Raw genomic sequence first — 26,783 nt, 5'->3', positions numbered from 1 at the left:
CTATTAACAGCCTTTCCTTTTGCAGCCCTATTTACCTAAGTGATAAAATGATAATGTTCTGCTTTGGCTATGCTTAGTTATTCCTGCTCTTCACCCAGATCCACTTATAGTTCTCCTTTGAATTTGCTTGCATTAAGGTCAACAGACAAACCATCTTATTCAGTGCATGAGAAAAAATAACTCTGAAACATAGAATTTGATTCTGGTGGTATCTTGCAATTTTAATTGTTTGTATTTTCAAAAGCTTTAATTTACCAGTTACCCTAAAGTGTTGTTTGATAATATCTTTCAGCATGAACACTTATTAAGTGATGAGCAATTTCCATTAAATTGCATTTCTTAATAAGAATCACATTGACTCAAAGCTTCTATTAACTGCACTGGAATTCATCCAGAATTTTGCAACTGTATTCAATTTTTGTCACCTCGTGATAGCTGTTTAAAAAAAGACTAAAAAGCAACTTTTAATAGAGTTTATACTGACAAGTTACAATAGCTGCCTTTATAAATCTCCCACTATTATGAACTGAAAGAATTACTATTTATGGTGATAAAATATAAGTAATAAGCAAGAAGACTGAAACAAGTGCCAGATTCATACAATTACTAAAAACATACTGTAAAATGCAGTTCTGCAAGAAATAGAATAATTGATTTTTGGTGCAGCTGAATCATAGATTACTTATTCTAATAAAATAGGAGCACTATTTTCAGCACTAACTTCATCTTCTGCAAAAAGAAACAGATAAAAACAGGATAGGTTGCATCTGCAAATTTCTTCAAAAAGAACATACACTGTACTATTGCTCTTGCATAGGCACAATCTCATATACTGGAATGAACAAGAGGGATAGAAAAAACAGGTATCAAGGCAACCTAATGTGAAAAACGGGAAAATAAGATCCAAAGATCTGTATGTAAAATAAACCAGACTTGCCAAAGGTAACATGAGATGACTGACTCAAGATCAGAACTGGAGAAATCTCCAGAGGATCTTATCAGTTTGTATAAATATCTGCTTAGAGAAAGTAAAGGGAAACAGACTCCTTTCTTTGGTATCCGGCGACAGGATAAGAGGGAATGAGCAAAAACTGAAATACAGGACATTTAATTTAAACTTAAGAAAAAAAACTTCTCCCCTGTGAGGATAGTCAAACATTAGAACAAGTTGCACAGAGAGGTTGTGGCATCTATAACCTTGGAAATACTCAAAACACAATGGGACACAGCCCTGAGCAACCTGCTGTAGTTCACCCTGGTTTGAGCAAGGTGGTACATTTTTAAGACTTAAAATTGACTTAAGCAACAAGCTGCTTTATCGGTCTTTGGAAAGGATTGTTTCTCATCACTTACATATTTCTTTCAAAATACGTTATAAGCATCACATTCTCAGAATTTCTTATTCTTCATACACTTCAAATCATATCGCATTCCAAGTGTGGGTAAAATAAATGACCAATTTCTAACCAAGAAAGTTAATGATACTATTAAGTATCATTAGTAATGCAAGTTACCAAAGAGCCTAAAGATACTATATATTCATGAAATGCAACATATATGGAAACTAACTTTGGTTCTTTTCTTGAGCATGCTAGAAGTTTGAAAGAAGTTTGTCTATTCATATATTCCTCTTTCCAAAATGTCATCTTACACATGTAATTTTTAAAGTTTATATTTTATAGGTATACTGACATAAGTTTTTGTATCAAATAATGTGTCTCTGTGACATTATGACCTTTCTCATCAAAAGCAGAAGTCACTCACTTGCCACATAGAATCTTTCATGTCTTCTGAAGGAATTGGAATCACAAGGAGATTTTGTAGAATAAAAGCAGCCTGAAAGAAGTGAAAGTATCAATATTGTCATCTAGCCATAACAGTTCAAAAAAACCACATCAGACCGAACAGCACAGTCTATATATTATTCCACTGCTTTAGATATATGTTGAAACACAAAGAATTTTCATGTTCATGTTGGAAAAAACAAAAATTAAAAGGATATAACCTAAAACCCCTCAATCTTCAACTATGACAAGCACAAGAGAAAGTTGGCAAGAAAAAAAAAGACAAAGGAGAGATGGAATAGAAATCTCTAGGAAACAAAAATTACTTTGGAATATGTAATTAGTTAAGCAACAGAGCTGGGAAGAAACTAGCCCAATATTTGACACAGGTGTTCTCTCTTAGTCTTTCTTAGAAAACAAAAAACAACTATGACTAGAGTTGATAGAAAACTGCAGATAATGTGTACACAGCTTAAATATAGTATTATATATCTTTATGTGCTGTTCCATCAGAGTACAAACTTCCAGTTCTCACAAATAAACCTTAATGTCTAAGCAAATCAGCTCACCTCATGTCTGCAATAAAGAGAATTACTGCAGATCCAGTGATGAGTTTGTGCCAAAGTGTTCATAAATGGAACAAAATAGTCATTAAAATCTGAGCTCATTTGTTATGCTTCAGCAACCTAATTGTCTACAAGAGTAAGCCTTCAGAGTTTTTAATGCATTCAGTTGTATTGTTTAGATAATTTCTGCTTTTACAGTAGTCATCTGTAATTGATGCTTCTCGAGTAATTCTAAATAAGCTAAAAGTATATTTTAATTAGGTAGTACTTAATTTACAAAGCAGTAGGTGTTGAGGAGCACTGAAAATAGATATATAGAATTAAAAAATCCTTGACAATCTAAGACAGCAGAAGGACACAAGAAACATACCTCTCTGCGTACCATGCTACATTCAGATTGGTCCAGAAGGATGTTTATCACTGTTCCCCACAGCCCTCCTGAAATGTTTTGGCAACTTTCTGCTAAAGCAATACATCCTATTTCAAGAGATGTAAGAGCTGATCCTATTCCAAGTGATGTAAATCTGACCTAGTACAAATAAGCATAAGACAAAATAATATTTCTTACAGTAATTAGCAATACATTTTTTTAAATTATTAAGTTGTATTATCTGGAGCTTAAGGTAACAATTTAAAAAGTAGCAATATCTTTTCTTATATTTCTGTGGTCCTATACTCATTCTCACAACTATATGTACATACAAATGACAGAATTAATAAAATAGATTCTCAATACTTAAAAAGACTAAGATAGTCTTCAGTATTCTTTATATTTTACCACTTTAAAATAGTCTCATTTAGCAAACTCATATAGTTTAACACAGTTGCATCAAATATACTTGATCTAAATTTGTAGGTCATGTAAATGTTTCTGCTTTGCAGCTAAATAACAGCAATGTTAATGAAAACTGCCTATGAATCATGATTATGAGTGACTAATGAAACCACAGAAGACAGAAGAGGTAGAGAAGAATTACTCAGAAGATATTTATATGGAAACATCCTCCCTACTTAATTGTTAGTGATATTTACAATATAGCCAGTAACATTTTAAATAATGCTAAACAGTAGCTTCATTATTAAATAAATTATTGAAGCAAAAATTTTGTAAATACTTAAAGGTCAAAATAATTCAACATAAAGGAGATATCTTAACTAACCTCAGGGTCTCTATCTACCCATAAAGGAACCAGCCATGCCAGACCTAGCTGAGAAATGACTTGTTCTTCACTGTTATCATAAGGCAAAGACCAAAGAGATATCCAGTCCTAATTAGAAAACAAAATAAATTAAGAAATTATTTTATAAGTATTTCAATGCTATGCCAATCTCTCAACAGCCTGAGCTACCAATTATATACTAAAACACTTTAAAACCACACGGATATTCCGCAAAAAGGATTTTTATTCTGCCTCTATGAACGTCTATTTAACCTGCTGACTTCACCTAATGAAAAAAATTAAATTTGTGTCATCTTCACAGAATTAGGACAGCAGTGCTAAAGAGAGATCAGATATTTTACTTGAAATACTGGGATAATTATTTCAATTCAAAATTTACTTACATTTTTTTATTTTTGCTTTTTATTAATATCTTTCTCTTATATTAAACACATGTAGAAATCTACCAAATAAGAACATGCAATTATTTCTTTGATCATAATTCTTTTTCTTCATGCACCTGCCACGTGATTAAATAAAGTCTCACAGACTACCATATACTACTCAGCTGCAGATTCCATGAAATCATACTTGACTTCGCAATTTAGCTCAGGTTAAAAAAAAAACCAAAAACAAAACAAAAAAAACCCCCATGCCTACAAAATGCTCTAACCATGGCACTGCATAAACAATGCATTAAGTTTGTAATGAATCATGACACCTAAAATTTTGTGTATTTGTCTTCCGACCACATCAGTCCTGTATATTTCTACACAGTAGATGACTGATATTTCCTTTGAAGCAGCACATTTTGCATAGATTTTCTAAACACACACAATATTATTTAGAAAAAGCATAGTATTTTACAATCTTTTAATCTGGGGAGGGAGGGCATCGAAGTACAAAATTAAATACAAAACATAGGTCAGTAAAGCATGAGCAGACAAATGACACCATAGCAAAGAAACAAAACACATTGCAGCAATTTTAGTACACCTTAAGTATATGCTCCATTTCTCATGTACTACAAACACCTGTAAGTAATTTCTGTCCATCAGTACGAGCTAAAGAATCTTATGTCTGACTTAACAAGCTGGTTCTTTTAATAACAAAGAACCATAATAGTTCATAATACTGCTAATGAGCAAAGAAATAATTTGGTTTACCTAATTTTAATTTCAAGTCATTAAACTGGGCATTTTTAGTTAGTATTAACTTTTTTTTTAAAAAATCAGTTATCCATTGTACCTCTTGTATAATACTGCTTGCACAGAGGAAGAAAGTTAAGTTTGTATTTCTCTTTCCAAAAGATTTGACACTGAATCACATGATTGTAAACTACAGCCAGGATTTAACATTTCTTTGAGACTACAAGTTATTAGTACAGTACAGACAGTAACTGTTGTACACACAGATTATGATTTAGAGTCAAAAAATTGCCACCTATCATATGCTACTATACATATTATTCTATGAAACAGATATTAAAAAAAAATAATTATCAGTTCAAGTCCACTCCTTTATCCATGCATTTATTATGTAAATCTAAGAGGCTAAGAGGTTTTCCTGCAGTCAACCTAATACTCAGCCCCCTGCAATTCTAATAAACTTTGTCAGCACTTAATATCTTGAAGAATGAGTACAGAACTGAAGAAACAGACATCTGGAATTTAGAGAAGCAGGTATACATCTCTAGTTAGATGTGTACTTGATCACATTGAAAAGGATTTCACTTGTGGCTATCACAGATATTAACAAAAGTGGATTTTAACTCTCCAAAATGGTTACACTGAATTGCTGACATTGCTTAAACTGCTTCAGGATGAATGCCTTATATGAACTCTCAAAAATTTAGCACTTAAAATATGCACATGGACACAGAGCACAGAGAAAAATTTAGCTAATAAAAGGACCTATTGTTATTTATAAGTGAAACAATAATTATTTAATGTATGTATATGTTCTTTCATGTATACATACATATAAACATGTGAAAGGATACATACATATATGTGTTAACATGTTAGAAAGCCTGTTATCTGTACAAGACTGAAGAAATAATGAAGTTATAAATCCTTAAATTTATTAATCCTACGTAAGATCCTGATTTCTCATCTTTCGTAAAAGGGAAGTTATACCTTATTCTGAAAGAAGAGCTTTCTAAATCCACAAAATTATTTGCAGAATAATTTCAGTAAGGCCAGAACTGTATCTTCAGCTTTTATGTACACTTTACACTATCCTATTCATTTATCTAACGTTACATACCAAATGAAATTACCAGATTTTTTTTTTTATTTTTACTGTCTGTTGCTATATATGTTCCCCCATCACATACAAAAATATATCATTTAACAGCATTAAATTTAACATTAACAGTTAAAATTTATCTGTTCATAGCTCTCACAAATGTCAAGATAAGGACAACTGTAATGCACTCACTGTATCCTTGGCTTGAGTCATCATTTCATGAGATAAGTGAAGCAAGCAAAGAACTGTGCTTTTCGTAACACCTTTTCCCATGAAGGACATAGCATTTCCTCCCCATTCTACATAAAACGATGAGATGACCTAGGAATGAGGGTACAAGTTCATGGTAGCTTTACTGTAAGCAGTATACAGGCAGAGTACAAACTATCTTACACACTACTAAGTGATAATTTAAACTCATGAAAAGATACCAGATTTTTTAGCTGAATTTAAATAGCTTATTTAATTATGAGTCATTTGATCATGTGATGGTTAAACTTCTGAAGTTCAGTGGTTTATTTACTCCTTCAAATGAAGAACGTAAACAAGCTTAATAAACACAAAATTGAACAGAAACATGAAAGTTTGATTTCAATGCAAACAGTTCATTTATTGTACCTAGTGTTTTATGCTATGATTGTAATTAAAAATATAATTTTGTTTCAAAATTCTGTGTTCATGAAAAAGGATTATTTATATCTTATATCATGATTTGAATTGGAATAAATGTATTGCCTTTCTATATCAAATGCTAATGAACAGAAATAAAGGCCACTGGATCATAACACAGAATAAACTCTCTGATCAAGTTAAAATAAAAACCATGCTGTTTTCAACATAACATGCTCAAAAATATTTTTTTTAATTATAATCTTAAGAGTTACACTTTTAGATGTAGTTTTCTTGCCAAAGCATAGCGAGTCAAACCTCTCCAGTTTTGCTGCTGTTCCTTCTTTCAGTATCCCACTCTACAGGAATTCTTTCAAACTCACTTTCTCCTCTTCCCCCCAAAAAAGAAACCTACATTTACTTTCACATTTAGGCCATATAATTCTTCTGCATACAGAGCTTATGCATTACTAGCTGATTCCATTCCATAATATTTATGATGATTTTTCTCCAGTAATAATCTTTCTTTTGCATGACAACATCTATAACCTTGGTGCCACTTTCAGTCTAGACTTCAAACTGCAGAACTTATCTATTCAAATAAGTCTAAAACATTTATTTCTATTCAAGAAATCTTGGCAAGTTAAGAATTCCCTCTAAAACACTATTTTTTTCATTGCAAATATTATTATCATCTGTACACGAACTTTCCAGATGCTTATCTGGTTGCTATTCCTGTTATTCAGAATCACAAGTTAATTAAAACTACTGTAAGACTTTGTCAAGCCTCTACCAATGCAACAAATAGATTTTAACATTGGAAAATAAAAAGAAAACTTCTAAATGTACCTATCTTATTGAATACCTGTAAAATGATCAGAAAGCTAGATCTATGTTTTTCCTACAGTTTTAAGAAAACGGGAGTTTTCAAAAGATGTAATTTTAGGAGCAAAAGCTAGTTATCTATCACATTCATGAACTTAGCAAACAAGTAATAACACTGAAAAGAAGAATGAAATTTTGGCTTCCCAACAACTGCAGCATTTTGAATTAGTTCTTTCCTGCTTTCTCTATGTTGATAACCTGCCTAATCAGTTACTTCTCCCTCAGACCACTTTTCACTCATGGATTTGGCCTGTGGTATTTCAAATCAAATATCTTTGATTTTTCCTCTTAGCATTTCATTTATTAAAAAACAAAACAAAACTAAAAAACCCACATCTATTTTTAATCTTGCTTAAATTATAGTCGCTCTATATTACCCCTTTGACAGGGGATGAAGGGACACAAAATATAACCAATAATCTTAAGTACACATACAGACCACTCAGTCTAGTCTCCATGTTTTTGCTATCTACTTAGGAGAAAAAAGCATCTTTCCCAGACCTAGTCCTAGTGATGATATTCACTAAAAGCACATCCTAAAAATTATGTCATTAGTTATACAGTTCTTTACAAGCATTCAAACCAAAAGCTAAGTTATAACATAAGTTACTTACCTCAAGAAGACCTGTTAAATATTTCTTACAAATCGTGACAGGTTGAGCTGCAGCAGAATAGGTACTCCAGCCTGGAAGTGCAGTAACATGAACCATTCCTTGTAATGCTCTCTCCAGTGAGGGAAGTCCATAAAAATGTGGCGCGTCTGTTAGCCTTAAGCATTGTAGCAGCTTTAGAGCCAGTTCGGTTCTGAAAGAGCCAGCAAGTTCCAAGCCCTCTCTAGTTTCATGATTTCAAAAAAAAAATAAAAATCAACTGTCAACATGAAGCTATTATAACGAATCATTTTACAATAGACCAGTCTTCTTATGGTTAGTATGTCAGTCTCAGCATCTCATTCAGTTACTATTGTCTTATGTACAGAATAACACAGAATTAAATTTGACATTTCCAGCTTCACTCAGGTTCTGAAAACATAAATTGCATCTGATTATAACAGAGCTGCTTAACCAAAAAAAGGACAAATGAGATATAACTCTAATTATTAAGGAGCATGATAAATAAAAAGTGAGAGACTGAGGACTACAGATAAACTTAACAGGAAGAATTGCAAAGCTTGGTAGTTACGCTTATGTTTGTTCTGTTTCAATACCATCAGTCCAGAATTCAGGTAGAGAAAAAATGCAGGAGTGTGAGATATAACTAGCAGGGACTTCTCTAATCCTCCATTTTCCAGCTGTCAAATGTTATAAACAATGAATAACTGACTGCAAAAAATGAAGAAGGTAAAATTTTGAAAGTATCTCTACATGCAGTTACATTGTGGCACTTAAATTAACAAATATTTTCTTAATCTGGAATTTCAGTATCTCTTAGAATACACTTGGCCAGAACGATTTAGTGTGGAAAGATGTTATATTAGAAACTCAAAAAAACCCAAAACCTATTAGAAATTCATTTCTGAGTTTGCTTGATTGAGAGAAAAAGGCTGGAATTTCATGCTGGAAGTAGCTGTCCTAAATAATCACTAATGTGCACTGACATACTGTATTAGCCCAAAAAGGAGTTCAATGAAAATATATATTTGTTGGTATTTCAAATACTTCAGTGTTTTAATTTACTATAAATAAATGCTACAAAATCACCAGTTATCATTTGCTTGTGCAAATTTCCAGCTGTAGAAAAGAAATAACCCAACTTCTCCTTGCAGTTTAATTATCATTTGCTGAAAAAGTGACTGTTAGTACATACTCTTTTGTATTTCCTAGTTAATGTCTTAATTTTATTGTGAAAAGGCCTATCACAGGTTGACCTTCACTTCAAGGAGTATATTCTATATTTACAGTTCAAAACTGAGTTATGATGTAATTGTGATTGCGCTATATCAGCAGCAGGTATTATGATCCCCAGTTAGAATTACACAGGCAGGCCCATTTACGCTGTACCTGTCAGTTACTGACATGGAACAAAATAACAATGTGCTAAAAAGACGAATGAGTTCTTTATCCAGTTGCTGCCTGACAGCAGTCTGTATTTCATCTATTTCATCCCGCACTTGGGATTCTGGTCGCACCAGGAGACTCAAAAGGGATTTTGGGTTCTGAAAGAGAAGAATAACAATACAATCACACAATGCATTGCTTAAATCCTATTTTAATACCCACACTAAACCCATTTTTCTGTTGAGAGCTTACAAATCACACACATTATAAATCTCAAATTTCCCAATCATTTTACTATAAAGCATTTCTGTAAAAAGCTCAGAAAAAATTCCTATAAATACCAATTACTTGAATCATGAATCTACTAAACTCCATAAAAGAATACACTGTCAAGGCCTTTAAAATTTCCTGGCATTAAGCCACGATACAATGTATTTTGAAGCATGAAAGAAAAATCAAAGTTATATACAGCAATAACCTCCAATAAAAAAATAGATCACAAAACAAACCACAAAACACAGAGTATAAATATTAGTTTAAGATATAGCTTGCTCGAAAGACTTAAAATAATTTGATATAAAGATTAAATGGGTCATACTTACAAAATTTTATAGGATACCCACTTAGACACATAATTTGAAGCACTCAAATTCTATTAAGTAATTGAAATGAAGTCTTCTAGCTTTTTTTTTCCTACGTGTTTAGAGTGTATTTTAAAATGGGAAAATGCATGTGCATGCAGGCCGCACTTAACATATGGAATCCTTTGTAAGACCATAAATGATCTTGCCCTTGCTTTGTGAAGAACAGTACGTGGCAGACTTCTAAAGCTGCAACCATCATTTTTATCTTTGGCATTTAACTACTGTTTTTATACAGCAAGATTGAATATTACATTTTGACAGATATAATAAAAGTTGGTTTATACGGCTTTTTGTTGTTCATTGCCTATTTGTTTTTATACTTTCCACTTTGACCCATCTTAAATGAGCAGTATTGAATAGAACGGATTTCTCAAATAGAAAGCACAAGAGTCTAGAAAAGCTGAAAAGAAATAATTACATACTTTCAATATTATACATGCATTTTAACTACAGCAACTGAACTGTATGCTAATATACCTTCCTCATGCTTATAAAAATATTTTACTTCAACGTATTATAACCATTTAAAATCAAAACTAAATTGACAGACACATTGAAAGCAAAAACTTCCATCCTAACTTTCAATTCCTGTTCTTAATGCAAGACAGGTAATTCTCATTTATATCTCTTTGCCAAACAGAAGGTTCCAACACTCCTGCATGGAACTTCATCCTTTAAGTTACATAGATGACACATATGTAGTTATGTAGCTAAGTATACCTTATACAGCCACATATGTATGCAAAAACATAGGCATGTATAGTTACCATGACACATAAGAATACGTATTTTTCATATGTACATATAGAGCTCTGCATAGATAACTACAGTTATATGGCTCTTATACAACCACACACAGATGTAGTACTGACCACAGAGTAGTAGATATTAATAACACAAGATCTGCTGTTTCTCACTTGCGTTGAGATAAGGTGTTTTCTTTGAGGAATTCACCAGAAACAAAACAGCCAACCACTTCAGAGTTACATAATTTCTTATCGTTTACAGCTAACTTCTTAGGTCTATTCTTACATTTTTAAGCAATGATTGCAGCATCCACTTTAGATGGGCTGTCTCCAAACTTGATCTCTGCTCTTTAAGCAATTTGTTTAAAAATCTTATGACATCTACTAAAAGTTTCTCATCTTCTGCAGAAGCTGGAAGCACTTGCAGAAACCTGCAATGCAAACAAAGATATTTATTTTCAAACCTGTAGCACATTAAAAGAGTTTAAGATCTCAGCCTGATAGGACTGAATTAACCTGCAAATAATGAATTCTCCATAATTAGATAAAGTAGAATTATATAAATTTCTGTATTACACATATTTACAAGTAGTAAATATTAATTACAACATGCATATCATATATATATATTAAATTGCATCTATTTAAATATACTTTTAAAATAAATATTTACTATATTAAATTACTACACTTATATACTATTATACAGTCAATGAGTATTATAAAATGTTATATATATTAAAACATGTATTTAAATATAGTGAACATGGCACTGCATATAGTAAAAGGTAGAAAAATCTAAACAGGGCCACAGACAGGAAAGAAGAGATAATTAGCTATTAAATACTTGCAATTAAAAAGAACAGCAAAGCCTACCTGTGCATTTTAAATAAGGGTTATTTTTAAATACAGCATTCTTATTTTTGCTGGTTTCACGTATGTAAGTTACAGAACCACACAATCATTGAGGTTGGAAGGGACTCCTGGAGGTCAGCTGGTGCAACTCACCTGCTCATGCAGGGTCACCTACAGGTGGTTGACCAAGTCCATGTCCAGACAGCTTTTGAGTATCTCCAAGGAAAAAGGCTCCAAAATCTCTCTGGGCAATCTGTATCAGTGCTTGGTCACCCTCACAGTGAAAAAGTGTTTCTGGATGTTCAGAGGTAACTTCCCATGTTTCAGTTAGTGCCTATTGCCTCTGGTCCTGCTACAGGGCACCACTGAAAAGAGCTTGGCTCTATCCTCTTTGCACCCTTGCTTCAGGTATTGACAAACATTGATAAGATCCCCAACCCTCTCAAGCCTTGTCTTCTCCAAGCTAAACAGTCCCATCTGCCTTTCCTCGTAGGAGAGATGTTGCAGTACTTTGAGCATCTTAGTGGACCTTCACTGGACTCTCTCCAGCACGTCTTTGTCTGTCTTGCACTGGGGAGCCCAGAACTGGACCTAGCACTTCTACTCAGCACTGGTGAGGCCACAGCTGAGGGAAAGGATTACATCTTAACCTGCAGGCAAAACTCCTATTGCAGCCCAGAATACCAGTGGCCTTCTTTGCCTCAAATTGATCTTGCTGGCTCATGTTCAGCTTGGTGTCTACATGGATGCCCAGAGCCAACTATCAACCCAACACGACCCCATGTTCCCTAAACCATGTCCTGAAGTGCCACAACCACACACTTCTTGAACTAGGGATGGTGACTCCACCATCTCCTTGGGCATCCTGTTACAGTGTTTGACCACTCTTTCAGTAAAAGCATTTTTCCTAATATCCAATCTAAACCTCCCCTGGTGCAACTTGAGACCATAAAGCCAACAATTAGCTGCTCCATCACCTTCCTAGGGATCAAGGTGACTCTGACTGGCCTGTAGTTCCCTGGTTCCTCCTTCCTACCCTTCTGGAAGGTAGGAATGACATTTGGTTTCCTCCCATTCTCAGGCATCAATCCCACTCACCTTGATCACTCAAAGGTTATTGAGAATGGGTGTGACATTACATCAGCCAGGATGCACTTGTGAGTGCATTCCATCAGGGCCCATGAACTGATGTATGTCCAATTCCTTACATATTCCCCGACCTGAACCTCTTCCACCAATGCTATGTCTAGCTTGCAGCAGCAAGTCCACTTTTTTCTGTAGCTTTCCTTTTGTCCCCTGTGTATTTATAGAAGCCCTTCTTATCTTTGACATTCCTGGTCAGATTAAATTTCATTCGGGTACTGGTTTTCCTAACTGTGTCTCTGCATGCTTGGACAGTGTCTCTATACAGCTACCTGTTCGCACTTCCACCCTCTGTAGACTTCTGGTTTGAGTTTTGCCAGATCCTCCTAGTTCATCCATGCAGGCCTCCTGGCATTTTTTACTTCCTCAATTTGGACCATTCTTGAGCTCAGAGGCAGTGATCATTGAATACTAATCAGCTTTCTTGGGCCTCTTTTCTCTCCAGGGCCTTATCCTATCAGATTCTAAAAATGATATCTCTTAAGTGGCCAAAGTCTGCTCTCCTGAAGTCCAGTACTGTGATCTTGCTTTTTACCTTCCTCCATCCTCTCAGGATCCTGAACCCTATTCACATCATGGTCACAACAGCCAAAGCCAACTTAGGTCTTCACATACCTAATGAGCCCTCACTTATTTGTGAGCAAGAGGTCCAGCAGAGCACCTTTCCTCATTGGCTTCTCTGTCACCTGGATCAGGAAGTTGTCACTCACATTCTCCAGGAACCTCTTGGATTGCTTATGCCCTATTGTGTTGTCCCTCCAGCAGGTACAGGGAACAGCATGTATTTATCAGAAACAGAGGTGCACAGACAACCAATTCCATAAATTTGAAAATATTAAAACAAGGAAATTTCTAATTTAGGCATCATAATTTTTCTGCAGTCAACATGCTTACCTGCTTATTGCCTTTAGACAAACAAAGCTCTTAAAAGTCGTTCCATAAGACCCAGAACTGCATTTTAATGCAAGTCTGTCATTTAGAATGTAAAAACTAAGCGTAGTGAGAGCAGCCCTAACATCCCTGTGAGATGCTGCCTGAATGATTGAATTAAAACAATCCTGCAGTCCATAGTCTGTGTGAGTTATTTTGAGTATAAGACTGTCTTCTGAGGATAACTTTAGAGAGTCTAGAAATCTGAAAAGGCATAGAAGAAAAATTATTAGCAGCCAGTATCTTTACGAACTATTTCAGTGAACATTGAATTCTTCACTTCCCAGTTCGAATAAGAAGACAAACCATAAATTGCCTTAAAAATTTATTTTTGTTAACCGATCCCTTCTCCTCCTTCCCTCTCTCTCTCCAAAAAAACCAATCAAAAATAATAATAAAGAACCCTACAACATTTAAATCCTGAGCTGTCTGGGTTCTTTAGAAAAATGGCACCTCTCAAAAAGTTACATGAGAGGTACTATTCACATTGTTTGCAACCAACGGCCTAAAAATTTCCAATAGTCAGAACCACACAGTTTAGTAACAAAACGTGTAGAACCTCTTAAAGGACATAAGACATTGAATTCTGTACACAAAGTAGTTTCAAGGAGAAAAATGATGCTTAAACAAGAGCTCTAGACTTTATGTAAAAATGCAATTTAGGTAAAACATTAGCTGTGACAACATATCTACAGCCTCTTCGGATATCATCCTTTACATTTAAAAAGGACAGCATTGTCAAACCATAATTTGATCTGCTCTTTGAAGTTGAAAACCTATTAAAACTTGATGAAACACTAATTTAATTGAAACTTATTGGGATTTAAAATCCAGACACAATGGCTTACAGAATCACAGAATCACTGAGTATCAGGAGTTGGAAGGGACCTGAAAAGATCATCCAGTCCAACCCCCCTGCCAGAGCAGGATCACCTAGACTAGGTCACACAGGAACGCGTCCAGGCAGGTTTTGAATGTCTCCAGAGAAGGAGACTCCACAACCTCTCTGGGCAGCCTGTTCCAGTGCTCTGTAACCCTCACAGTAAAAAAGTTTTTCCTCATGTTTACATGGAACCTCCTATGCTCCAGCTTGCACCCATTGCACCTTGTCCTATCATTTGACATCAGAGAGAAGAGCCTGGCTCCTTCCTCCTGACACTCACCCTTTACACATTTATAAGCATTAATGAGGTCACCCCTCAGTCTCCTCTTCTCCAAGCTAAAGAGATCCAGCTCCCTCAGCCGCTCCTCATAAGGGAGATGCTCCACTCCCTCCATCATCTCTGTGGCTCTGCACTGGATTCTTTCAAGCAATTCCCTGTCCTTCTTGAACTGAGAGGCCCAGAACTGAACACAATATTTCAGATGTGGTCTCACGAGGGCAGAGTAGAGGGTAAGGAGGCTTACGTTTCTGCTTCTTCCTCATAATGTGTCAGTTGCAATAGGTTTTCAATCCCATGGTACCATGACAGATTCCAAGCCATCTTAAGCATATCTGACACAGGTTTCATAGTCATGCACTCAGAAGACAATGGCACCACAACAGTATTAGGGCTAACTACATGATGAGCACTGATCCTGACTGGGAGATGATACCTTAAGAAAAAAAAAGGTAGAGTTTTGGTTTGTTTGGATTGTTTATTGTTATTATTATTATATGCTCTAATAGACCAAGGTTTTAAGTTTGCAAAAAAATTTAGACTTTTAAAGAGAACAAAGACCTGGAGAAAAACTCCATGGTTAAAAATGCAGACACTTTTGGATTTAAGATAAAATGTTTCCCTTCAATCTCCCACCTCAATCTTTCATGCAGGACAATAAATGGAAAGAAGCAAAGTTAACTGCAAAAAAACCCAAACCCCACAAAACACTCATCCCCTCAAAACCAAAAGAAACTCCCCCCGCACAAAATACATACCGTCTAACAACAGCAACAGGTAAACTGAAGGAAGGCAGACCAGTATCATTACTGTTTATGCCACCAGACCTGCAAGAGATTGTATTATACTTATTATTCCTTATTTTAAGCTTTGACTTTCTACTAACACTACACTTACTATTCCTTTATTATTCATATATAGCTGTATTTTTTCCTCCAGCTAACTCTTTAGTAATACATTAATGAATACATTTGCACTAATAAACAATATTTCATGATTATCATAGAAACATAAAAAGTATTAGGTTGGAAGGGACCTCTAAAGATCATACACTCCAACCACCCCTAAGTAGAGGTAAGCAGGGACATTGTAACTGGATCAGGTTGTTCAGAGCCCCATCAAGCCTGACCTTGAATATCTCCAGGGATGGGGCCTCCAGTGATCTACCACCCTCATATTGACGAACTTTTTCCTAATATCCAGCCTAAATCTACCCTTTTATAGTTTAAGACCATTACTCCTCGTCCTATCGCTACATGCCCTAGTGAACAGTTCTTCCCCAGATTTCTTATAGGCACCTTTCAGGTATTGGAAGGTCGCTATAAGGTCCCCCCAGAGCCTTCTCTTCTCCAGGCTGAACAACCCCAACTCTCTCAGCCTTTCTTCATAGGAGAGGTGCTCCAGCCCTCCTCATCTTTGTGGCCCTCCTCTGCACACGCTCCAGCTATTAAGATAGTTCTTTGATCACACACATACAGAATACTTGTTACAGATGTAATGCACATAAAAATTAAACATACAGAAGCACATGCTTGTTTCCTTTTTCTGTTAGAAAAGAAATATATATACTCTAGGGAGACCTTATAGTGGCCTTCCAGGTCCTGAAGGGTGCTTACATGAAAGCTGGAGAGGGACTTTTTACCAGAGCAGGTGAGGTGGTGATAGAATGAGGGGGAATGGTTTTAAACTGGAAGAGGGTAGATTTAGACTGGATATTAGGAAGAAATTCTTCACTGTGAGGGTGGTGAGACACTGGGACAGGTTGCCCAGAGACATTGTGGATGACCCCTCCCTGGAAGTGTTCAAAGCCAGGTTGGACAGGGCTTTGGGCAACTTGGTCTAGTGGGAGGTGTCTCTGTCCATGGCAAGGGGGTTGGACTAGATGATCTTTAAGGTGCCTTCCAACCCAAACCATTCTATGATTCTCTTATGGGAATTCTAAAAGCATATTTTTTCTGAAGTACCCGAAAATTTCAAATTATAAAATATCATTAGAGAGGTCTGCTGTTTTAAGTGCAACTGTTACACTTAAAAGAAAAAGTAAATAGCAGAAGTCTAATTAAGTTTTTTTAAAAAATGTGTACAGCAAGTTATTTTATTAGTGTCGTTTCCGTTTATGGAAAAGATGGATTACAGACCAAATCAGAGTTTTTTGAAAATTAAAGTAAACTCATAGTCCAAATATACACCATGTAGACCTATACAGCATACAACCCAAATACTGAAACAAATTTATTTGGCCTACAAATACAAAATTTTGGATATAAAAAAGTTTGGAGACTAATTTGAATCTGTACATATATGTGTATACATATATTAAAAAATTATATATTCATTAAACTATTAAAATTTTTCCTACAATGTATGCCATTAAATAACTGTTTTTTTCATACCATGTTTCTGTTCTTGCTACTTCATCAAACAATAGAAGACAAAGTAAAACTGTAGTTTCATTTAAAACAGCACGATCATCTTGGAATATCAGGGAAACTAAATAAAATAAAGATATTTTAAAATGTGTTAGGAAAACATTGACATTTAGTAATACATAGAAAGACACTGGTTTAAATCAACTTATTTGCACTTTCATTTTGCCAGTATCTTAAACAGATGCTACAACATGGGTAAAACTAGCACACAATGATTTAACTTTAAAGTATTAGAGGCTCAGAAGTGATCCAAGGTTCTTAAAAAGGCTTTTCGTTAAACATCTGAACATATTTCACTCATTTTCTTTCCACACACATACTAAAGTCAAAACAGAATGTTTACCTCTGAATAGCAAAAGCAGTAATGATGACTGCTGTGCTAGGGACAGACGAATGACTGGATCAGCATATACAAGTTCACGTAAGAGTGTTAGACATGGCAACACTATGGATTCCATAATCTGCAGGAACAGAGGAAAAAAATAAATATAGATAACAATTGGGATAAACTATCATGGTATGCCTAAAACAGTCATGCTACGAAGCAATACATTCCATTATTTATAGTAGAGAAACCTAGAACTTAGACAAGCACATTTCATCCAGATGGTAACTGCATATTCATTAGAAAATATTTATTCACTTCTACTTCTATTCTATTAATAATTGGTGGTCGTTCTATTGGTCTCTGGCATCTTAACACAATTATATCACTGGCTTCTAAAATATGTATTTTTAAGAAGCATGTATGTGAGCTGGAGGATTTCAAAAAAAAACCTCAAATATTTACAACCATATGAGATTTATTTTTTTTAAATGCAAATAGATTATTGTATCACATTCATTTTCTGAGTCCCAATCTTTCAGATCAGGAAACCTAAGAAGGGAAAGCAGCTTGCTAAAAGTTAAAGTATCAGTGAATGGCAAAAAATATGACCGAAGACACTGCTCCTAAGAATGAGAAGACAGTAGGTCTTTCACAGTACCATTACTTCGTTTGTCTGAGCAATTTTGTTTTGTAAAGTGTATCACCAAGTAAAGTTTAGTTTAATAGTGAACAGAAAAGCCCTGCTTATTTAGTATGGAAAGATTATTTTGCACAGCTATACATACAGCCTTATTTAAACGGTTCTGCTTCCACCAACCACTTTCTTTGGTAGCCATTTCTCTAGAACATGCAAGGGTTTTTGTTTGGTTTTCGTTTTTCATTTCTATTGGTTTTAGGACGAAAGCAAAAATCATTTGAAGGGAGAACCAGCATCTGAACTAGATTCCCTCAGAATAGCATCCTAATGACTAATTTAGTCAAACCTAGATGGTCTTTCTTTGACCTAATGAAACTAGCACTACTTTGTTTTGACTAAGCTATATCAAAATAGAGGTAAGCAGTGCTCCTACTTAATTTATTTTCTATTCTGGTGGATAGCTCATTTCAATTCAGAAGTAGTCTGAATTTGAGGGACCTAAGGATGGGACCTCTACTGGCTGTGTTCAAGAAACAGGAGTAAGACTGCTTAGTTATTTTGCAGAGGAAAGATTTTACCACTATTTTACAGAGCAGAACATTTGAGAACCAAAACTTCTACCAACATAGAATTGACAAACAATTTTCCGAAACCTAGAACTTGAAGAAGTGTAATCTCTTATACGGTTGGGTTACACTCTTCTGCTGACTTGATCTAACCCATTCATCTGCAATTTTAGATCTATCCTCTAAAATACTCTGCAACTTTCATCATGTAAAGTTTAAACATCCTGCTTAGTATAAAGATCGTATGTGCTGCAAGCCATATATGCAAAAGAAAGGTGTCACAGTCCCTAAAGAGTTGTTGCCTGTTCCCTGCCTGGATTAAATTAACGTTTACAAAGGGCTAAAAGCATTATTTTAAAGTTTATTCTAGACTCCTACTTGGCTATGAAGGATCTGCTTACAGCAATATATTACCCATGCTTGTACTTCTGTATCATTAAGTAATTATGCCAATATCTACCCACTATGCAAAACAAAACAATAGTTCTGTTACTCTGTAACTCTAAAAATAAAGCACTCATATTCAAGCTATCATACACTGGACTGGACATTCCTTAATGCTACAGGAATAAAATAATCTTAAATACTGATAATCTGGGGAAAAAAATATCATTACCAAAGAAGAATATAGTTTTCATTAGTCTGACAAATAAGAGGAATTCCACTAATTATCAAACAGTGATTTTCTCTTGTATGTTTTTGAGAAAGAAGTCATTACTATACAGAAATTCTCATGGTTTCTTAACTCATGGTTTGCATTGTTGGACTGCTATAAAAATAGTATGCAAGCAGACTAAGAAATATGAAAAATTCTACTGCTGTCATGATGTGCAATGCTTGCAGAACTTGTAACAATAGTTTTACCTTGCCATCCACGTGTATATATTCATTAAGGTAAGCCAAAATCTTTTCTATGACACCCAACTTTTTCACAATGCCATGCATTTTGGTATCTGTAGGAAAAACGAAAGATAGTAAGAATCACTGGTTCTGCACCACCTTAATATTAAGCTTCTTTCTTCAAGATCACAAAATCTTGCTGTTGAGAACAAGTTTCTAAAATGGCCAATCAACAAAACAAGTACAGTTCTAGCTCTGCCAAGACAAGCCTCCTCGAAGTCTTGTTATCTGACTACAGTAGGCTCTTGTTAAATACCTTACATAACTTCCCATAAGAACTTTACAATTACAGTGATCCCCACAGCAATTCAATTTCAGTCAAACAAGGATTTTGCTTGTAATATTTAAAAAGTCTTGAACAGTTTAATATTGAACTAAAAATGTTACTTACTTTCACCACGAGAGTATTTTCCACTGATCTCATCCTTCAGAGCAACTGGTTTATGAATATTCAACAATAACAAAAAAGCTATGCCATTTCTGTTGGTTGGGTTTGTTGGTGGTTTTTTTTGCTGTTTTGGTTGGTTTGTTTGTTTTTAAATAATTAGAAAGTGATCCTCCATATGAAACCTGTCCTGACAAAGCTGTATTTTTTCATGTACTATTTCATCCTATGCTATGTTTCCTATTACCTTTTGACAACTGAAAACTTTGGCAGCCATAACTAAATGTATTTTATGAGTTGAAGTAGACATTTCGTCATTTTTGTGATCATTTTTCTGACACGAAATATATTAATTTTATTATCTAGGATCTCACCTTCTCATGGTGAAAAAACTTATGTTCTATCATTAGGATTTGAGTTTCTTGAAGAAAACTTACTTGAATCCAAGTTTGAGTAGGTAGAGTACAAACATGCAGGTTTGAAACTCCACAGTTATGACCCTGCACAGAGTCAAATAATGCTGTATGCAAGATTGCTTACTTGCATCTTAATTCCATCAGATCTTCTTTAACAGGATACATTATTTTTCCACATGTGAGCAACACAGTTAAAAAAAACCAACACCTGTGATGCAAATTTATGACTACTCACTTAAATCTTAGAGTAAAAGGAGGAACACTTTCCTTGCAAACATATTAGATGAAACGTCACAGAGAGTTTATCTCTTGATATTGAAAGAAGGTATAATCATGGAGGCTTAGCTTGAGTTTTCTGAACCCTCATTCACACAAATGACATGTCAATCCATTTTAACAGTATTTACTACTTAGACTAACTCAAAAGGGAGGAAGAAATTCAGAACAGTAGTAGAAATCCTTCACTAAGTATAAAATCCCTTTAGCTAGCCTGTGTAATCTCAGAATTAACTTTCCTCGTTAAAACACACCACCACCAAAAATATATATTAAATACTGACCATCACCTCCCTCGCTCAAGATTGAGTATCTGAGTTAGCAATAGCAAAAAAGCAATGTTAGTTCTGAGACAGATCAACAAATTTATGAACATTAAAAAAGAAAAGCAGAAAAAAAGCTCTTATAGAGCTTACATAATTCAGCTTACTCCTCTATCACCCAAGTGAGCTGTTTTTTTTAACTAGTAAGACCACTATTTCTTGAGGGCAACAAAAACAAACAACTCTGTTGTTTGGTTGGTTTTTTTATTTTGAATTGGTAGATTATCCACAATAGTGTTAAAATCCTGGTTCAACAATGTACATAAAAATTACAATGTAGCCTTAGCAAAAACGTACAGAAAACCTAGCAAAACTGCAAGCTCATGCAATGATCAGCACATGAATAAAAATGTTCTGAGTAATTTTACCTTCTAAAATGATAGCTAGCTGCTCGGCTGCAGACTTTCGTAAAACTAGGTCAGCAGCATCAGAAGTCAAGAGGTCATACAGCTTTTTAACAGTTTCTGCCTAAAAGTAAAACTGTATTAGATTTACATCCAGTACACTATTATGAAACAAGGTAGCAGCCAAATTTCCTAACAGAAAGTAGAAAATAAAAAGGTCTGGATTCCTTATTAGAATGTATTTTATTAGATTCCACATATCTAATAAGAAAGGATTAGGTTATAATCTTTTTGCAACAAATCTCTAATAAGACTTGTGCAATATAACAAGACATTAGTTTCCAGTGCACGACAGAAGTAGATTTCTAACAAGTAATGCCTAATTTATGCAGGACCACAGAAAGCTCAAAACTACACAGAAATGCTAGGATATGCTTCTAAGTCTGTGAAGAGGACCAAGTTGGTAATGGTAATAGGGTTAGAGAAATTTGTACAGATACGTAGGATTATTTAAATTTCAGGTCTTAACTTTTTGAAGGATGTAGAGTAAGAGTATAAATCAAGTTTACAGTGAGTGGTCAGAATAATTTTTTTTAGATGGCAAGCATCCTAGCATTTGTTTAATATATTGTTGTTAATGTGAAAGAGTTGAGGGTAAAGGAAGACAAAAGAATGGAGGGGAGATATTAAAAAACCCAAGACAGATACAAGTTTTCCCATAGGTCAAATTCTTGTGACTTTTTTCCCCAGTTAGCAAAAGCAGCAATATTAAGAAAACACAGACAGAAATTTGTAATCTGTTTTAGAGTATTTAATTTAAAAAATTATTTGTGCCTGTCCCAGTAAAAATTGATTCTGTGGGGGGAAAAAAAGCTCTGTGAGAAAATTCAGACTCTATCCATACACAATGAAATTATTGTAAACGGAGCAGGTCTGTTCTCTTTGTACTCAAGTTAAGTCTTGCTGTTAACTTACCTGCAGATGGGAAAAAAAAGAAAAAAGAAGGAATTCTTTTCTTATTGTTGCATACGGTAGCATAAAACCCACTGTTTAAGTTCACGTGGAAAGAACAGGTTTCTCTTTATGAAGCAAGTCCATTTGTATGAAATACTGTAGTCGTCAAAAAGTGATAACTTCCGTGACTGGGCAGGTAGAAAAGCTGATCAATTACGCAATATTCAGACAGAATTTACTCACCTTAAATATCGACTCCATTTTATCATCCAATTTTAGCTCAATAGCTCTTTCTAGAATAAATAAGTTTGAAATGCTGGAAAGAACACTACCATGCAGATGCGGCCGTTTCAGGTTTGCCCCTTCTTCATTCAAAAGATGGAACATTAAATGTTTAAGTGCTATGGAACGAACCCTACAAGAGTAAACAGTTAAAATAAATACATGAAGTCCTCACACTGGAAAACTTAAAAATTAGTTTATAAAATTAATACAGTGTGGGGAAGGAAGTACTACCTTGACTCAATATTGATTAATCTACCTTCCAAATCAACCCACTGCATAATAACGTTTTTTTTTTTTCAAAAGCAGACGTTGTTTTTCATCAATATTAGAAAATGTGCCAAAATGCTACACGGCATTACTTACAACTGTTTTTTTGAGAAGAGAAGACGCAGAGCAGCCTGTAGTCTAGTAGTTCTAGGGAGAATACCCTCTCCTATGTCAGAGGTTGTTTCACTCAAAGTGAGGATACAGTTACCTAGAGTATCTTTTGTGTCAGCATAACCCTAAAACAAGCAAACATCAAACAAAAATTTTTAAAAAATTAAAAAAAATCTGTTTACTAACTTAGCAAATTAGATAAGGTAATTGCCCTTTTAGGGACTAAGGGAGGGTGGGTAAAGAGTAGCACCCTCCCAAAAAAAGCAGTAACTTTTAAGAAAACATTCCATTTCTGCAGATCAATATTCTTCTTTAAAAACAATTGTAAAAATTAATAAGTGATCCTGTATACAAATCAAAATAAAGATTTTTACATGCCTCAGAAGTACTTTGACCTGAAGCTTTACCCTTCAATCTGTTAACATGATGCTGCTCTGTAATGCCACTTTGTATTTCAACAAATAAAATTCAGTACCTCCACAAAAATTACTTCAAAACATTAAACCCTACCTATTTTCAGATATTTAGTCAAAGCATTTTTACATATAGCCAGTACAAATTTGCAAAGTTTGATACTGCAAGCATTAAAACACTGGAGTAAAATACAATGCATTTTCTGTGCATTGGGTAAATATAGGCCTCTGGTATCCTCTGCTCAAGTATCTACTGTATGTAGCCACTAGAGGCTATAGAAGAAAATTATAGTCACAAAAATGAGAACAGGAATAAGTTCTCTTACATGTTTAGCCTACATCTTATATTAAACCTATTTAATCTTGAATATCAATGGAAGATACGTATGTGAGTAACACAGAAAAGCTGACATTACTAGGCAAGAAAGCTCTGAAGTAACCTTTCTCCTACCAATTTCAAGTTTCAAGTTTATTTCTGCTACACATGTTTCTGTCTGAGCTTTCTATTTCATGGCCCAACTTATTTGCAACTTATCCTCATTTTTGCCTTGATTTTTGTGCAGTTTGTGTAAGGGCTTAAGTTACAAACACAGTTTTTTCAATGAATAAGGTAAAATTATCAAGAGTGATATTTTTGGGAAAAAAAAAAGATAAAAAGTGTACTTGGATGTACTAACTAAGTTAAAAGATGGAAAAAAGGCAAAAAAACCAGGCATCAAGAAAACCAGATGTCAGGTGAAATAAAGTATCTATTCAGGAAAACTATAGGGAGATCATAAAAGGGAAACTTCTAGCATTAGAGGAAAAATACAATAAGGAATTTGGATAGAGCAACTAGGCTGAAAATCAGACTGAGAAAGGCAAAAGTTCCCATTAGATCAAGCCAAGAGTAAAGATAATGTAAAGAAAGTTTGCCCACTGTTACAGATCTGAAGACTAAGGTCTAAAGATAATAGTGGCTGTTGATACTTCTATAATATTGGAAACAAATCAACCAAAAAACAAACATCAAAACATATAGAAAATACAGCTTATACTTATTGCTATTTATTGAGCACATATTTGATCAGAAAACTATATAATCCTCACAGAGGAGTTACAATTTTCAAATTTAAGATATGTTTTAGTAATGTTTTAATCTATGCTTGCATGGTCCACTTATGTCTTCAAACCATTTAAGCCAATACTTATGCATTTCTACTACAACATTTCAAAGTTTCACATTCTAGTAATACCAGCTTAAAATTCATCTACAAATTCAAAGTAGTCACTTTGACTGGCATTAGGACCTCTATATAACATTTCTCCATTTGACATCCAACAAACAAGCCTGTAGGTACGTTACTGTTAATCTATTTTCCATCTGCTACTTAGGTGAATATTCTGTTTGTTGTTTAACATGACAGTGTTGCTGTTTACATGATTATATACATCAAATTCAGTTTAAAGTACTTAGAAGTACCTGTAAAACAGGAATGATGGGACATAGGGCCTCAATAAACTTGTTCCAAGTCAATACTGACATTATCAATCGTCCCTGCAATAGATGCATCAGAATGGCCTTGGCTGTAGAGTTCACCTGTTCAATAACAAATAAAAAAGAAACTAATGCAACTGCCAATCTGTTTAGATAAGTTTGCTAATGCAGTTAATTAGAAATGTTATACAAAAACATCTCAAAGAAAAAGGATCTACAGATAAAATACTGTCACTGCAGAATGCTACTTTTAAATTGTCAATCACACTAAAAATTGAATTTTTCGAAAAGCCTCTCAAAAAAACCACATAAATAGTTATGCCTAAATAGTACCCAATCATTTGCACCTTAAAACTCTGGTTTGTCTCTTCTGAAATAAAATAAATCATTACCTATATACCTATTGGTCTATCTTGCAGGTAAAACAAACTGTTTCTTTTCTTTCCTGACCTTACATTTCTGGGGCATTTTGTTCCCAGTATTTGTGATATGTTTCTGAAGACACAGGAAGAAAAGAGACTTAAAGCCTGTTACATGGCCATTTCACTTTCTTGAGGCAAACAGTCTATGGTTACCAAATATTTCAAATTGTACATTAATTCATCTGAATTCTTTATCAAAATGGAAAAAAACGTATACGATACAGCAATTATACAGTATGAACGTATGCTGTATACAATATGTAATGTATACCATATGCAACATAAAAGTATTAACAGCCTAATATTATTACTAAAATGGGAACAGGGAGGAAAAAAACAAACCAGCAGCTTGTCAGAATTCACACTTCCTTACATAGTGTAAAAACTTGCATTTTATGCTACAGCTAAAAACTCTATCACCCCAGGCCACAAGAACAGCCTTTAATAATATTGTCATATGGCAAATCTTAAACACAAACAAGATTCTTCTCAATTTCTTATCATTATCACTAAAAATTAAAATGAAATGCTTTATGAAAACATTAGTAGCAGATATACATCTGAGAAGTAAAAAAAAAAATATACTTGGTTATGATCTTCATTATGTGCTTTGTCAGAAAAATAACAAGAATGCATTACAAGGTACAGAGAACAAAATGAGATCATTTTGTAAACATGCATTCTCTGTCTCAACAATCTTTTAAAATTCAGTATCAATTAAAGGCTATTTGTTATGCTTGATCAATCACTATAAGAGAAAACTGGCAGTCTTTAATAAGGCGTCCAAGGGAGCAGTCAACCAAAAGAAACACTTCCCTTGGAAAAGATAAATTACATCCAAAGCACAAATACATTGTACATTACCAAAGATATTTTACTTCTCCTTTTAAAATGTTAACATCTAAAAAAAATCACTTCTAAATGGAACTGTGTTGAAACAGTACTGTGTTGAAAAAACAAACAAACAAACTTGTTTCAGGAGACAAACTAAAAGAAGAAAATAAAAATTTGTTAAGCCATGTTCTTTGCCCTCTGACCATAGTGACTTCATAGATTAGCTATAAAGTAGTTACAAATAATCTAAGTATTTTTTTCCCCCTCTCAGAACTCTCTACTTAGCTTTATATGTAAGCTAGGAAATGGTGGATATATGTTAAGCATTCATACATATAAACAAACCCAACAGAGGTTGTGGAGGTCCTATTCTATAATACTGCAAAACACTTCTATAATACTCAGGTAATTAAATTTAATGTATCTACGTGTTTGTAGTGATGAAATATATTTTTATAGCAAAGACATTGCAGATTTAAAATCTTTTTGCTCCTCAATCCATGCACGCATTTCAGAGACCATCGCACCTCTACAAAGACTTGAGACTTCATGTTTACCAAGTGTAAAGCATCATACATACTATTTCATCATATGCACATTTTATTAGGGCTGAATATATAACAGAAGATCAAAAAGCATAGCTTATTTCATTTTTCATTAGTCTTTATTACATTTAATAGCATCCTA

At 34.3% G+C, this 26,783-nt stretch overlaps 1 protein-coding gene across 1 annotated transcript in view; it reads right to left on the bottom strand.

Annotated features, from left to right (window-relative positions):
• RTTN (rotatin) overlaps positions 1-26,783 on the bottom strand; it is a gene marked incomplete at both ends in the record, with an annotated part of 51,957 nt that overhangs the window by 13,980 nt on the left and 11,194 nt on the right. The window contains 17 exons of the mRNA XM_010180919.1: positions 1,765-1,836; positions 2,721-2,879; positions 3,511-3,618; positions 5,953-6,081; positions 7,869-8,088; positions 9,255-9,409; positions 10,928-11,072; positions 13,534-13,773; positions 14,977-15,165; positions 15,488-15,544; positions 17,114-17,219; positions 17,502-17,619; positions 19,554-19,642; positions 21,358-21,457; positions 22,531-22,702; positions 22,936-23,075; positions 24,826-24,942. Coding sequence (XP_010179221.1) covers positions 1,765-1,836; positions 2,721-2,879; positions 3,511-3,618; positions 5,953-6,081; positions 7,869-8,088; positions 9,255-9,409; positions 10,928-11,072; positions 13,534-13,773; positions 14,977-15,165; positions 15,488-15,544; positions 17,114-17,219; positions 17,502-17,619; positions 19,554-19,642; positions 21,358-21,457; positions 22,531-22,702; positions 22,936-23,075; positions 24,826-24,942 — 2,316 coding nt within the window. The remainder of the gene's footprint in view (positions 1-1,764; positions 1,837-2,720; positions 2,880-3,510; positions 3,619-5,952; positions 6,082-7,868; positions 8,089-9,254; positions 9,410-10,927; positions 11,073-13,533; positions 13,774-14,976; positions 15,166-15,487; positions 15,545-17,113; positions 17,220-17,501; positions 17,620-19,553; positions 19,643-21,357; positions 21,458-22,530; positions 22,703-22,935; positions 23,076-24,825; positions 24,943-26,783) is intronic.

The sequence above is a fragment of the Mesitornis unicolor genome, unplaced genomic scaffold (genome assembly GCF_000695765.1).
Source record: "Mesitornis unicolor isolate BGI_N332 unplaced genomic scaffold, ASM69576v1 scaffold13523, whole genome shotgun sequence".
NCBI classification, from domain to species: domain Eukaryota; kingdom Metazoa; phylum Chordata; class Aves; order Mesitornithiformes; family Mesitornithidae; genus Mesitornis; species Mesitornis unicolor.
The sequence above is the reverse complement of the archived record's forward strand: the minus strand, read 5'-3'. Positions and strand labels throughout refer to the sequence as shown.